This window comes from Scyliorhinus canicula, chromosome 9 (genome assembly GCF_902713615.1).
Source record: "Scyliorhinus canicula chromosome 9, sScyCan1.1, whole genome shotgun sequence".
NCBI classification, from domain to species: Eukaryota; Metazoa; Chordata; class Chondrichthyes; order Carcharhiniformes; family Scyliorhinidae; genus Scyliorhinus; species Scyliorhinus canicula.
Genome location: NC_052154.1, coordinates 128718941 through 128732767, shown reverse-complemented (window position 1 = coordinate 128732767; position 13827 = coordinate 128718941). Strand labels below are relative to the sequence as shown.

Genomic DNA, 13827 nt, shown 5'->3' with positions numbered 1-13827 from the left:
TATAAGACTACTTAGTGATACCATCTAGTGTTGATATACATGATTATCATCTTGTTAACCCTTTACTCTCCTTCGATTATACATATCATTACATCCACCATCACTCTCCTTAAGTAAGAGACTTATGACATTAGGTCCACATCAGGGATTTGTGTATATTACTCAGCTGTTATTTCAAGGCAATGAGGGAGTTCTGCACTGTTAGATTGAGCCTTTCCAGTGCCGAGTCTCCAAGCAAGAGTCCATTCTTCCACTCCCATCTCGTGTCATAGTTAAACAAGAAAACCTGCTGACCTTACACATAATAGCACAAAGCCAACAGGTGCATGCCACCTTTAAACGACTGTGGACTAGGTGCAATGAGATTCTCATGTGTCATTGACTTTATCTTAAGGTAGAATATAATTAAAATGTCTTTGCCTAATAAGTATTCATGGAATGCAAATATATTACAAGTAGGAATCTGTCACAGGCCTACATAACGCTCAACGCGCCACAAACACACTGCTGACTTTATCTCTCCATTTCCACCTTTTGGCAATCAAAATTTTCCATCCCGCCTAATTCGTGCATCCTGCATGCCACATTTCCGAAGGGTTGTAGGCTGCATAAAATCCCACCAATGCGTAAAACTAATAAAATGACCGTGAAGTACTGTAAAAGAGTTACAAAACATAACAAGCTATATAAAGCTGCCCTCTTTCAGGAAAGCAAATATTAAAACATCTATTTGAAACACTTTAGAAGATAAAGAGCTCTACACTACAATAAGGAAAGTATTTGAGTTGGGTATAAGGTAAAATGAGTTTAAATGTAATGGACTTACCCATTTCTAAAAATTCATTGAAAAAAGAATAAGAGTTAAATTCATTTAAGCTGTAGTTTTTGATCCAGTATTTAGTTATCTTCTCCACATTCTTTTTAGAGAACCTTCTTTTATTCCTCCAGTTACGTTTAAAGGCTCTGTAAAACATAGGTAATTAAAGGTAATCGAGTACACTGTTACATATAACATCATAGTACACGTTGCACTTCTTTCGTGGCCACAGAGGTGCCCAATCGAGAGGTGTAAAGAACACTGTTTTATTACAAAGTAAACTATATACAAGGTACACTTCAGGTCCCAGCTCAGACTATTCATGCTCGGCTCTCATCTGGGGCCGGCTTTTATACTAGAGTCCATTTACTCCGCTGATGGCCCCTTTGCCCTCAGTGGAGAAGGAAGCTCATATTCAACAAGGCTCATGGGAAGGCTAATTGGGACATCCCCATAGGTCTTGTGTGGGCTTTCATATCCCACCCACCCCAAAGTCCAAAGACCCATCAGAGGAAGGTGGAGCAGGAGAGGGCCCGCTCTTTATCGCCCATGATTGTTCCTTTTGTGCCTTTGGGGCTCCTCCTGCATCTCTGTGTTGGGTCCCTCAGGGAGCAACGCCCTTTGATTCATTGCTGCCGTGGCTGTCTGACTTGAAACTGTTACCTTTGAAGGAACTTTGCATTGAGCTGGTCTCCTCCATCTGAGGTGGTCTACATGCTTCTTCATTACTCGGTCCTGAGCAAGAACCTGGCATGAAACTTGGTCTGCCATGCGGATGTGTCACACCCCAGGTGAAATTCTCCGGCCGCGTAATTTATGCGGCGCCGCATAAACGCGGTACCAAGGCCCGGCGCGCGTAAATGACGCGGCGCCGCTCCTAGCCCCCCGGGGGTGGGAGAATAGTGGGCGAGGAGCGGCCTCCGACGCTGGAGTGAAACTCCGGTTTTCACTCCGGCGTCGGCACTTAGTCTCCCGTTGGGAGAATTCCGCCCCCCGTTTGCCTTCATGAAAGTCCAAACTCTTCGCTAGTAAAAGGCATGCCGTTGCCAGTGACCAACACCTCCAGGATACCATGTGTACTGAAAGAGAGCTGCAGTTTTTGAATCATAGAACATAGAACAGTACAGCACAGAACAGGCCCTTCGGCCCTCGATGTTGTGCCGAGCAATGATCTCCCTACTCAAACCCTATACCCTATCCACCCTATACCCGTAACCCTTAACCTTACTTTTAGGACACTACGGGCAATTTAGCATGGCCAATCCACCTAGCCCGCACATCTTTGGACTGCGGGAGGAAACCGGAGCACCCGGAGGAAACCCACGCACACACGGGGAGGACGTGCAGACTCCACACAGACAGTGACCCAGCTGGGAATCGAACCTGGGACCCTGGAGCTGTGAAGCATTTATGCTAACCACCATGCTACCGTGCTCCCCTTGTATTCATACGCCGCCAACGAAAGAATCCATCTCTGGTTGTGGGCTGACAATCTGGAAAGGATAGTCTTATCCGCCTTGAAGGGTCCCAACAACGGTTTGTGATACACAGTATTGTAAAACGCCACCCAGACACGTATTGATGGAACATTTGACTTTGATAATTACAGCCAATCCATCTTTCTCGATTTGGGCGAGGTTCCTCTCTGCCGCGATTAATGTACTGGAGGTGTGTGCGATCAATCACTCTCTAACAGTGTCCATACGGTGTGATAACACGCCACCAATGCTGAATGGAGAGGCATTGCATGTGATTACCAGTGGTTTGATGGAATCATAATGCATCAGACCGGATGAAGTTAGCTTCATCTTTACTTGAGTAAACGCATCTTCCTGTAGTGTTCTTGATGCTGTCATGGACAAGAGGCTTTGTGATCGGATTGAACAAAAGTACCTGATCTTAAAGGAAGATGCCGAGGCGTAGAGAAATGGATGGATTGTGCAGAGACCTTCTTGTCCAAAGAGACTGCCACTCAAGAGGGATTCCAATTGCAGCAAGACAAAACTAAAATGGACTTGATTATTATCTATATTTGCCAATTTGGTTTTTGTCTAAAAAATGTATGTTTATTATCAAATGGTATTAATGGACAGGTGAAAAATGAAACCATCTTTGAAGTTGGTTTATTTTTTTTCTGGGGGGGTGTCATGGGTGTGTCTCTTTAAGAAATGTTTTTGTCTTATCACATGGCTTCAGTGATGTAATTGTGTGGATGGAGCTGGGCTGCGGCTCTGTGAGGTTTTACTTTCGCTTTGAGTTCGGAGCTGGTTTGTGGCTCTGTGGGTTTACTTTCGCTTTCAGTTTGGACTAGTTTGTACTGCACAGGTTGAAAGAAGGGTTTCTCTATCTTCATTTTAAAAGCTGTTTCCAGACTGTCTGCTAACTTAAAAGAGATAATTGCGTTCTGGAAGGAATTCAAACCTGGTGTTTGAAAAGGAAACAAGAGTATCAATGCCAAGTCTTATACCAGTAAGAATGCCGTGCGCTGGGCCACACCTTTGAAAAGTGGTTCTGTTTTTTACTTGGATCTTGTTATTAATTTGGAACAGTAAAGGGGGGATTCATTAAGGGTTATACATAGATTACTGTAGCTGTGTGGGGTCTTTACGTTTGTAGTTGATAAAAATTCTTGCACGTGTGTTTATACAAATGTTAACTAAATTCGTAGAATGAAGTTTGTTTTTTTGATTAAAAGCAAACTCTGTTGAATAACACCTGAAAGGCAGGCTCTTGTGCTCATTCCAGCCACATCCAATAAACAGTTGTAGGTCAGGTGAACTCAATGATATACTTTGGAGTTTTCTAAACCCTGGCCCATAACAATGCCCAAGGGCTGTTTTTTCTCTCCTGGGATGTGCAATTTTCCATAATAATTCACAAGCCCTGGAAACGAGCGCAGCTCAGTTGTGTTCTCTGGTGTGGGAGCCAGTTGGATTGCTCGTACCTCCTCTTCCACCAGTTATAGTCCATCCCTGTCTATGCGGTAGCCTAAGTAAATTATCTCCCTGGCGAGGTATATGCACTTATCTCTTTTGAGATGGAAGTGCGATTCTGAAAAGCGATAGAGTATCTTGTCTAAGTTGCTTAAGTGGTCTAACTCCGTCATACCTGTCACCAATACGTCACCCAAAAATTTGCCACATGTGGCAGGCCCCTCAGAATGTTTTCCATGACGCGCTGGAAAATGGCGCAGGCATTGTTCATACACTGAAGGGCAATCTAGTGTATCTATAAAAGCTCCTGTGGGTATTTATGGCTACATATTGTCTAGACTCAGGATCCAACTCCAGCTGAAGATAGGCATGATTCATGTCAAGCTTTGTAAATGAATGACCTCCAGCCAGTTTTGCATACAATTCCTCAATGTGTGGTATCAGGCACCAATTCAATTGGGAGGCCCTATTTATTGTCAATTTGTAGTCACCACAAAGTTGAACAGTTTTATTCAGCTTAAGGCCGGGACTATCGGTGCTGCCCAATCAGCGAATTTTACCGGCCAAATGATCCCGAGGCCCTCTATAATAATAATAAACTTTATAATAATCTTTATTGTAATAAGTAGGCTTACATTAACACTGTAATGAAGTTACTGTGAAAATCCCCTAGTCGCCACATTCCGGAGCCTGTTCGGGTACACAGAGGGAGAATTCAGAATGTCCAAATTACTAACAGCAGATTTTTCGAGACTTGTGGGAAGAAATCGGAGCACCGGAGGAAACCCACACAGACACAGGGAAAAGGTGCAGACTCTGCACTGACAGTGACCCAAGCTGGTAATCGAACCCGGGACCGTGGAGCTGAGAAGCAACAGTGCTACCCACTGTGCTACCGTGTTGCCCTAATCGGCTGAGCTCTGTCTCAACTTTCACTCGTAGCGCATAGGGGACCAAGCGGGCCCGGAAATATTTAGACTGTGCTCCACGGTTGACATAGCTCTCTTGATTTTCCCCAGCCTGGTTTGGAAAACTTTGGAGTATTTCCCCAACACCTCACGGAGGCCTACATTACTCATTTGAAAAATCCATTGCCAATCTAGGCAAAGTCTTATAGCCAATCGCAGCCTAACAGACTAGGGCCTTGTCCTTTCACCACAATCAATGGCAGTCTTAGATTGTTGCCTGTAAATCACTGGGATCATTGTGGTCCCAGCAATGGCAAGTGGTTCCCCGAATAGGTTGTCAGTCTTGCCTCTATATCACATAAAGTCAACTGTTTTACTCCAGACTGAATTTTTTCAAATGTTTGTTTACCTATGACTGAGACTGCGGCTCCCATGTCCAACGCCATTATTTGAACGGTGATCCAAATGGGGGCAACCTTGGGTGCCGCAATGCAGTTCAGCTACATGCATTCATCATCAGGCCTTTTCAAATGAAAAGTATGGGCTCTAGATTGATGCCTACCTCGGGCGGAATAGCGCGTTTGCTGACCATCCTTTCCCATTTCTCCGGCCACATGTCCCATATAGTCTGGGGTCTCCCTCTATAGATTCAGGGGACGTACCTGGCCTAGTCAATGCAGTCCTAGATCCGTGGCCCTGGCCTCGGAGGTGTTCACCCCCAAGGTAGAGATCCAGGGATTCCTAATCTGGTGGGCACTGAATGCTGGGAGAGGGTACATCCCACACTGTTCCCTTCCATCCCTTGAAGTTCCTGTACTCCCTTTTCTGCACTTTCTCTTGAGAGCAAAATTTGTATGACCTTCTTAAGATCTAATAATGGTTTGACCAGTATCTTTCGTTGGTTGTCATATTATTCACGCCACAAACCAACCGGTTCCGCAGCATCTTGGGATGGTTAGGCCTATAATTACAAAATTCAGCTATCGGTACCAGACTTCCCTGGGGTCCTCTCAACTATGTTAAACCAATAACGTTATGACCAATGGCTTGGGGACATAATAGTTTGCCACTCCTGCTACTAGCTCTTCAAATGTTTTGGAGTCCAGGGCTGCAGGGTATGTTCGGCTTTTCATCACGCTGAAGGTGAGAGCTCCACAGGCAGTCAAGAGTATTACTGTCTTGTCGCTCATCACCACTTATAGCTTTAGCCCTGAAAAAAAAATCACATACGCTCTGTGTATTACATCCAATCCTCCACGCCAGCATCAAACACATCCAATCTCCCAAAGCAAATAATGGGGGTGAGAGATTATGTAAAGGAAGATGTGGTAAATTAAAGAGAGAAAAGGGGGATAAGAGAGCAATGATAAGCAAAATGATAATCAGATGTGGTAGGAAGGGACAGAACGTATTAAGAGTGCGTTAGCTGAAAAGCCTAAAGGTTGCAAAAATGATAAGAGAGAATTAAATGGATTCTATATGAAGGTATATAGCATTTTCAACAAAGTAGATGACTGACGGCACAAACAGAAGTAAACAGATATGATCTGATTGTCAATACAGAGACATGGCTGAAGGGTGACCAAGGCTAGGAATTCACTGAATATTTAAGGGTTTTCGCTATTTAGGAAGGATCGGACATAATAGAAATAGAAGTCAGTAGCACTGTTAATAAAGGATGAGATCAATACATTTATGAGAAAGGATCTTCGATTGGAAGATCAGGTTGCATGAACAGTTTTAGTGGAACTAAGAAAGAGAAAGGGACAACAAACACTGGAAGCAGCTGTTTATAAGCATCAACAATAAGGTATAAATCAGGAAATTAGCAGTGCCTGTACAAAGATAAGACAGTAATCATGGGGTACTTAATTGTAAAAAATATTCCATTCCGGAGATTAGGTGCGGTGGTGGGCTGGAAAGTCAGCATGACTCCAGCTGACCAGCGGTGTGGGTTGCCGTTCCAAATCATCCATGTGCCAGCTCATGTTATATGCATAAACAAGTTCAGCATCTGTGGACCACAGAAGAGGGACGCACTCCAGTGCCAACAAAGAATGAATGATCTACTTTGCTCGTCCAGGATAAGTCAACCTTCTCCTCACTTTCAACTCAGACTTTTATGAAGTCATCAGGCATTTTCAGGGTTACAGTCCACAACGAATATTACCACGGAGTCTCTCACATACACTTTAACATCTTAATCTCTTATGACAGCCTGCACAAAACACAACATCAGCCCTTATGTAGGACCATTCAGCACATAGTGAAGGCATGTATGCTTATACCCTGCCCTTGCATCCATCCTGCTCACAGTCTATCCATCTGCCTTTATGCAGGACAAGATCACCCACAACAATGGGGAGAGATCCAGACTGGAGGGGGTAATGTTGAAGCTCAGGTAACTCCTTGGAGGAGCAGGCAGCAATGCTGGTTTGTGAGGGCAAGGACTATTCCCGTGCTGAAGGTGAGATTGGCGTCTCCCAACACGCCAAAGAATCCATCCAAAAGTCATCGCCCACCTAGCAACATTGTAAGTGCTATTTAATGTAGGTTATTCTCCAGCCAATTGCTAATTACTCCTTCTCTCAATTATAGCCACCCATCAAGAAAAGTCCACAGGAAGCCACCAACACTCCATCAGTTCCAGAACAACTTGGATGAGGAGACTGAGGAAGCATCCAATGAAAACCCAACACTGTTCACTATCACCCTCCACCATCGCAGAGACATATTCAACCCTGTCCAGCACCTTTTCTTCTTCCAGGGACACTATTATTTCCGAATCTGGCCCTAACGCCAATGTGAGAACCACGCTAAGTAACTTCCTCATATTAGCCGATAACTTTCTACCCTTCACAAAGCCCAGCTGGTCTTCCCAGTGTCTCTGGGAGGCACAACGTCAGCATCAACGGAAAGACCTTGGCCAACAGTTTTGCATCCACTTTAAGTAAAGAAATTGGGTGGTACGATCCACACTCTGTGGGATACCTCTCCTTCTTCAGGAGGGATATGACTGCTTGCCCCAGGGTCTCCGGCCCACACCCCCATGCCAATGAGTCGGTAAACATCCCCAGCATCAATGGGGCTAGCTGATCCATGAGCTACTTATAGAATTCTCGGAAACTCGTCCGGTTCCACCACCTTCCCCATCTGCATCTTAGCCAAGGCCCTGCAGACCTCCTCCAGCCCATTGGCGCAATTCTTCTCTTAACTCCTCCCCACCTGAGGAAATTCCAACCCTTCCCAAACCTCTATCATCCCCAGCTTGCCCCCTGGTGGCTCTAACCTACAGAGCCCCACATAAAGGGTTCAAAACACCTTGTTGACCTTTTCTGGAGCAGAAACCAGCCCATCCCTTGGCTCCCGCACCTGCACAATCTCCCTTGCAATCTCCTGTCACCTTAACTGATGAGCAAACAGGCGGCTAGCCTTATCTCCATACTCCTATACCGCCCCCTTTAAGCGCCTCAGCTGGCGCACTACCTGACCTGTGGAAAGTAGGACAAACTGCATTTGCAGTTTCCTCCTGCATTCCCAAAGCTCTGGTGTTGGGGTGTTCACAAACTCATTATCTACACCCAAAATCTCATCCACCACCTGTTGACATCCCCTGCTGGTCTCCCCATCCATGAGTGACTTGTACAAGATGATCTCCCCAAATTACCGCTTTTAACGCCACCAATGGCATCAGTGGCGAGACCATCCCGTTCTAATCCATTCCACAAAGTTCTATAATGCCCTGGAAATCTGCGTACAAAACCAAAGATCTGATAAAAGTCCCACATCTAGCCTCCAGCCTATATGTTGTGCCCACCCCGCCTCCAACTTCAGGTTCACGAAATGTGGCGCATAGCCAAATACACTATGCTCACCCAGGAAGCAGGGTCCTACCCTTAACGAAAATGTTGATCCTTGAGTACACCTTATGTACTGGTGAAAAAATCCAAAACTCCTTGGCCCTGGGTGCATAAACCGTCATGGATCCGCCCAACCCTCCATCTCCTCCATAAATGCGATAGCACCTTCGCCATCCCCGAAGGAACCAGCGATCTACGCCTGGAGCGGTCTAACTTTGGATCCATAATGCACTTAAAATTCCCTCCTAAAATCAGTTAGCAGCTATCTGTAGCCACCTGGGGTGGCCACGTCCCGATTCCAAAATGGATACCCGCAAAGAGTGCAGGGAAAAATGGACAACACTAGGGAAAACAAGCAGGTGCAAGGTTCCCTGTGTATTAAGATTTGCAGAACCCAGACAGAACTGAAACCAATAGCCATTAGCCTATTAATGAGCTATCTCCGGAGACAAAAAGGAAACATTGAAACAATCGAGACCAGGACAGGCTCCCCGGCGCCAGTGGGAGCTAAAACAAAGGCAGGCCAACGGCCACATAGGACCCGCCCAACGATCAGGGAACAACTCCGGTATTGGAGAAAATCAAAATGAACGATTGGAACATGGTCCAATTAATTGGGACCAAGTTTGGGGTCCGCCCAGAAGGACGCGGAACCCCTGGGTACTATAAAACAGAGTCCCCAAGTTCAGTTCGCTCTCTTGGAAGCTCTTGGAAGAACTCTCACCTTGGTTTTGGCTCTCAGCAACGAGAGGCCCGCCAAGCACCAGCCAAGTAAGTCAAAGGTCAACGTACGCTACAAGATAGACGCTCCTAGCTACTATTCCATACCAGTTCGAAGCCAGCAGTATCAGAACCGGACAACGGCCATTGTTCCTCTGACTGGGTGGGCCACTCGAAGCTAAGTACAGGCTTTTAGTAGTGGTTGTGGTTTAGCGAGTAAAGTTTATGCATGAGTAATAATTGACTGTGTGTGTAAATAAATGTGTATTGATTTCAAACTTACTAACTGGCGTATTGAGTCATTGATCAGTATTCAGCTTTGAACCCTGAGGTGGTATCAGAAAGATACCTGGCGACTCTTGAACAAAGGTAATTAAAACAGAGCAAATTGAGGGAAAGTATAACGAGCAACAGGATCCACAATGCACTTAAAATTCCCTCCTAAAATCAGTTAGCAGCTATCTAATTCCAGAATATCCGCCAACAATTGTCTCATAATCATGAACCCCTGTGCCTTGCTGACAAACCAGAGTGAAAGACCTGGTTCACCCCGGCCTTCCGCAACCTGATCTGGTCCTGCTCCTGCAGGTTTGCTTCTTGTAGGAACACCACGTCAGCCCCAAATCCTTTAAATGTTTAAATGGGAAAAAACCCATGCCCTCTTCACCGTCTTCCCCGAAAGCCCCACACATTCCAGGTGATAAATCCCCCCCCCCACACACACATGTTAGCCATCTGCGCTGTAGTGCAAAATTCCCATCAAGGTTCCTGGGTCCCCGGCCCACCTAAGGTGGCCACCAGCCCCAGCCCTAGAGTGAGATAAAGAAAATTCCCTGGTCACTGTCAGTACACACCCCCCACCCCCCCTTATCACTCCGCCCAGCCCCTCCAGGCCCACAAACTGCCTGGCATCACATCATTCCCCATTCCCCCACCATACAAAGAAACAGCTGTAACGATATGTAGATAGATAAGTTTGAAGGGTTAATTATTATATCTCAACCACTAGAGGTTCTCTGCATTTAAGTCAGATCCTGAGGGAATTCTGGGTACAGTGTAAGGAGTAGCATTGGAGAAAGCATGGTGACAGCATTAGGAGATTAGATTAGACAGAGTTAGCATGAGGTTAGGTCATGGTGTAGTTAGTGACTATTTAGTTTATTGAGTACTGCTAGACAGATTTAATATTACTTAATTATTAACTGTAGCTCAGTAGAATGTGCAAACTTCATTTACTTAATAGTTTTAATAATAAATTAGTTTTATTTCATTAATTGGATTGGTGGATTCTTTGTCAAAAACACAACGGACCATTCTGGATTTAAAGACAAAGATCACAACGTATTACCACATATGGTAATATAACAACAGCTCGGCCTGTAACCAACCTGGCCCAATAGATTGCAGCCTCCCCCCCACCACTCTATTCCTGTTTGCTAGCCACCGTTCCCTCCCTCAGTAGCAAAGTGGCCCTCACCCATGGTTCCCCCCCCCCCCGCCAATGTCCCCACAAACTACAGCCAACATGTCCCTTCTCTCACCACTGTGCCCAGTCCTTCAAAAACTCAACAATCCTCCCTCCCCTCCAAATCAAATGTAACAATCCCCCTTTTTGTGGTCCAGAGGTCCCAACTTCTCTCTGATGAAGGCCTTTGCCTGCTCCGGCGTATCAAAGAAGTGGTCCTTTCTGAGTCCATTGTGACCCACAGGTATACCACACTAAATTGCACGCCCTTATAAAACACTGCCTTCACCTGTTGAAGGCCGCATGCCTCTTCGCAGATCAGTCCTAATGTCCTGGTATCTCCTCCCCATGTTCCCGTTTCGGTCGATTATAGCTAATCTTCTTAGCTCACTCCAGAATCCTGTCCATTGTGAAATCAATGTGATTGTGTGATGGGCTGATGAGTCTGTGAGGTAAGAATAATGACATGGTGAACTTACCCTGGTGGCACAGATGAGATCATTCATCCTGTTTCTGCACTGAGTAGCAGATCTCTTGTATGGCGAGTTGGCACTCACAGTTCTCAACCAGAGTAATAAGGTTGGTGGACTTGTGGCCAGAGCAGTGAGATAAAAGACATTGCATCCGACCTGAACTGCGTCCAGTCAGGTGGTCCAGGGAGGCGTCGCTGAACTTGGGAACAATAGTCTTCTTTGGCTTTGAGGCCATTTCCTTGCTGTGCTTCATCCCGCTGTGTGCAATTGTGGTTAAAATATGGCACCACTGGTATGAGGCAGTGGTGAGGTCACATATTGGTGGGAAGTTCAGAGGCCGCCCACCAGTATTCTAGTGCATTTCCCATAGTTTAATATTTAAGAAGCTTTGCAGCGGACAACACGGCGCGAAAACCCACCTGCCGTTTTACATGCCTGCTACGGTACTTGGCGCACAAATTTGAAAATTCCACCTTCATCTCCAGAGCAGAAAATTCCATAACTGGAACATGTGAATTTGCACAAAAGGTATTTTCTACAACTGAAGTTGTCGAGAAAAACAGAAATACAGAGTAGTTCTTAAATAGTGAGAGATTGGGAAGTGTTGATGTCCAAACGTTGATGTTCTTATTCATAAGTCATTAAAAGCTAACATGCAGCTGCAATAAGCAATTAGAAAGGCAAATGGTATGTTGACTTTTATGAACACAGGATTTGAGTACAAGAGTAAAAACAATATTGCTGCAGTTGTATAGGCTCTTGGTGAGACCGCACCTGGAGTAGCATGTGTAGTTTTGGTCTTCTTACCTAAGGAAGGATATACTTGCTACAGAGGGAATGCAACAAAAGTTCAGTGAATGGATCCCTGGGTTGGTTGGATTGTTCTAGGAGAAGAAATGAAGGAGACTGGGTCGGTATTCTCTGGCGTTTAGTAGAATAAGATGTGACTCCATTGAGACATACAAAATCCTTACACGGCTCAACAGAGTAGAAGTTGGAAAGGTGTTGCCCCTGGCTGGGCATGGGGTGGGGGTCTAGGACCCAGGTGAACAGTTTCAGAATGAGATCCCTCACTCAGAGGGAGGGGAATCTTTGGAATTCTCTACCCTAGAGGGCGGTTGAGGCTCAGTCATTGTGTATGTTCAAGACAGAGATGGATAGATTTCTGATTTTTCAAGCTAGCAAGGGATATGGGAAAAGCGTGGAAAAATGACACTGAGGTAGAAAATCAGCCGTAATCTAGTTGAATAGTGGAACAGGCTCTGTTTAAGCTTCCGAGTTGCTGGAGAGTAAAGGATTAACAAGAGTTCTGCAAAACACCTTTATTTCTTTGATCCAACTTCACACACAAATGTCCACCAAATAGCGCCACCTGTAACACTTTATGTATCAGTGACTTCTATTGGATAATTGATGTCAAATTAGTATTCAATTGTAAGGTTTGTTAACCCATTCCTAATAGGCTTGAGTGGCTGAATAGCCAATTCCTGCTCCTATTTCCCATATAACTAATTCGACCTCAGAGTCATGTATTACCCTGTGTGTCACACATTTTGGTTTGTATGTTGCAGGTTTACTGCTGGTGAAGGTAAACTTACGGAACAGCATACTCCAAGGTGGTGCTTAGCACTTGTTTCAACACCATAATAACGGCCATTTGAATTAAGAGATCTGTCATACAACCACTTGGATGACACTGGAAAGAAAGAGAACATAGGTGTCAACCATTGCTCTATTCATGAGTTTGTTTACAGTCTTAAGAGATTAATTTTACCCTACATAATTTGAAGAAAATAGGTAGGCAGTCAGTCAGTATCTGTGGGCAAGGGTGGGGTAATATAGCCAAGCTGCTACATAAAATGGGTGATACGATGGGTTGCCCCTTTTGGCACTTAAGACACCTGCTCCAGAGAGGAGCAATGCACTCTTGTAGCAGCAAGAGACGACCATGGAAAGTAGCTTCAAGACCTGAAAACAGAAGTAGAAGATGGACATTTATCATTGTCCACATCAAGCTCTCATTGAATATTCTAGACTTTTTACAGCATGATTCTCTATGCCCATACACTCAAAGATATCACATCTAGGTTAGCCTGCAGATTGGCTATATATCCCTCACTGCAAATGTTCTGAAAATCCATTAGTTCCAACAATTCAAGATTATTTTATGCTAATACAACAAGCTGGTACCTTAAGATAACAGTTTAAACTTAGAGAAAGGCATCACCAAAACATAAAGTCATGGCTAGGTTCAAAGGCATGGGGCGCAATTCTCCGCCCCCCACGCCGGGTGGGAGAATAGCGGGAGGGCCTCCCGACATTTTTCACGCCCACCCGCTATTCTTCCCCCCCCCCCATGCCCGAACCACGCCACGAATCGCCGCCCGCCGTTTTTTACGGCGAGCGGCGATTCTCCGAGGCCGATGGGCCGGGCCTTCACGCCCGTTTCAACACGGCAGCAAACACACCTGCTCGCTGCCGTTGTGAAACGGGTGCCAGATGCCCGTTTGGGGCATCTAGAGGCCCGATTGGCACGGGAGTACCACGACTGTGCTCGGGAGGGGACAGGCCCACGATCGGTGCCCACCGATCATCGGGCCAGCGTCCAAAACAGACGCACTCTTTCCCCTTCGCCGCCCGACAAGATCAAG

At 45.5% G+C, this 13827-nt stretch overlaps 1 protein-coding gene across 1 annotated transcript in view; it reads right to left on the bottom strand.

Moving 5' to 3' along the window:
- LOC119971676 (anoctamin-9-like) overlaps positions 1-13827 on the bottom strand; it is a 411929-nt gene that overhangs the window by 133994 nt on the left and 264108 nt on the right. The window contains exons 17-18 of the mRNA XM_038807554.1: positions 12775-12872; positions 827-963 (exon numbers count right to left, since the gene is read on the bottom strand). Of these exons, the coding sequence (XP_038663482.1) occupies positions 827-963; positions 12775-12872 (235 nt within the window). The remainder of the gene's footprint in view (positions 1-826; positions 964-12774; positions 12873-13827) is intronic.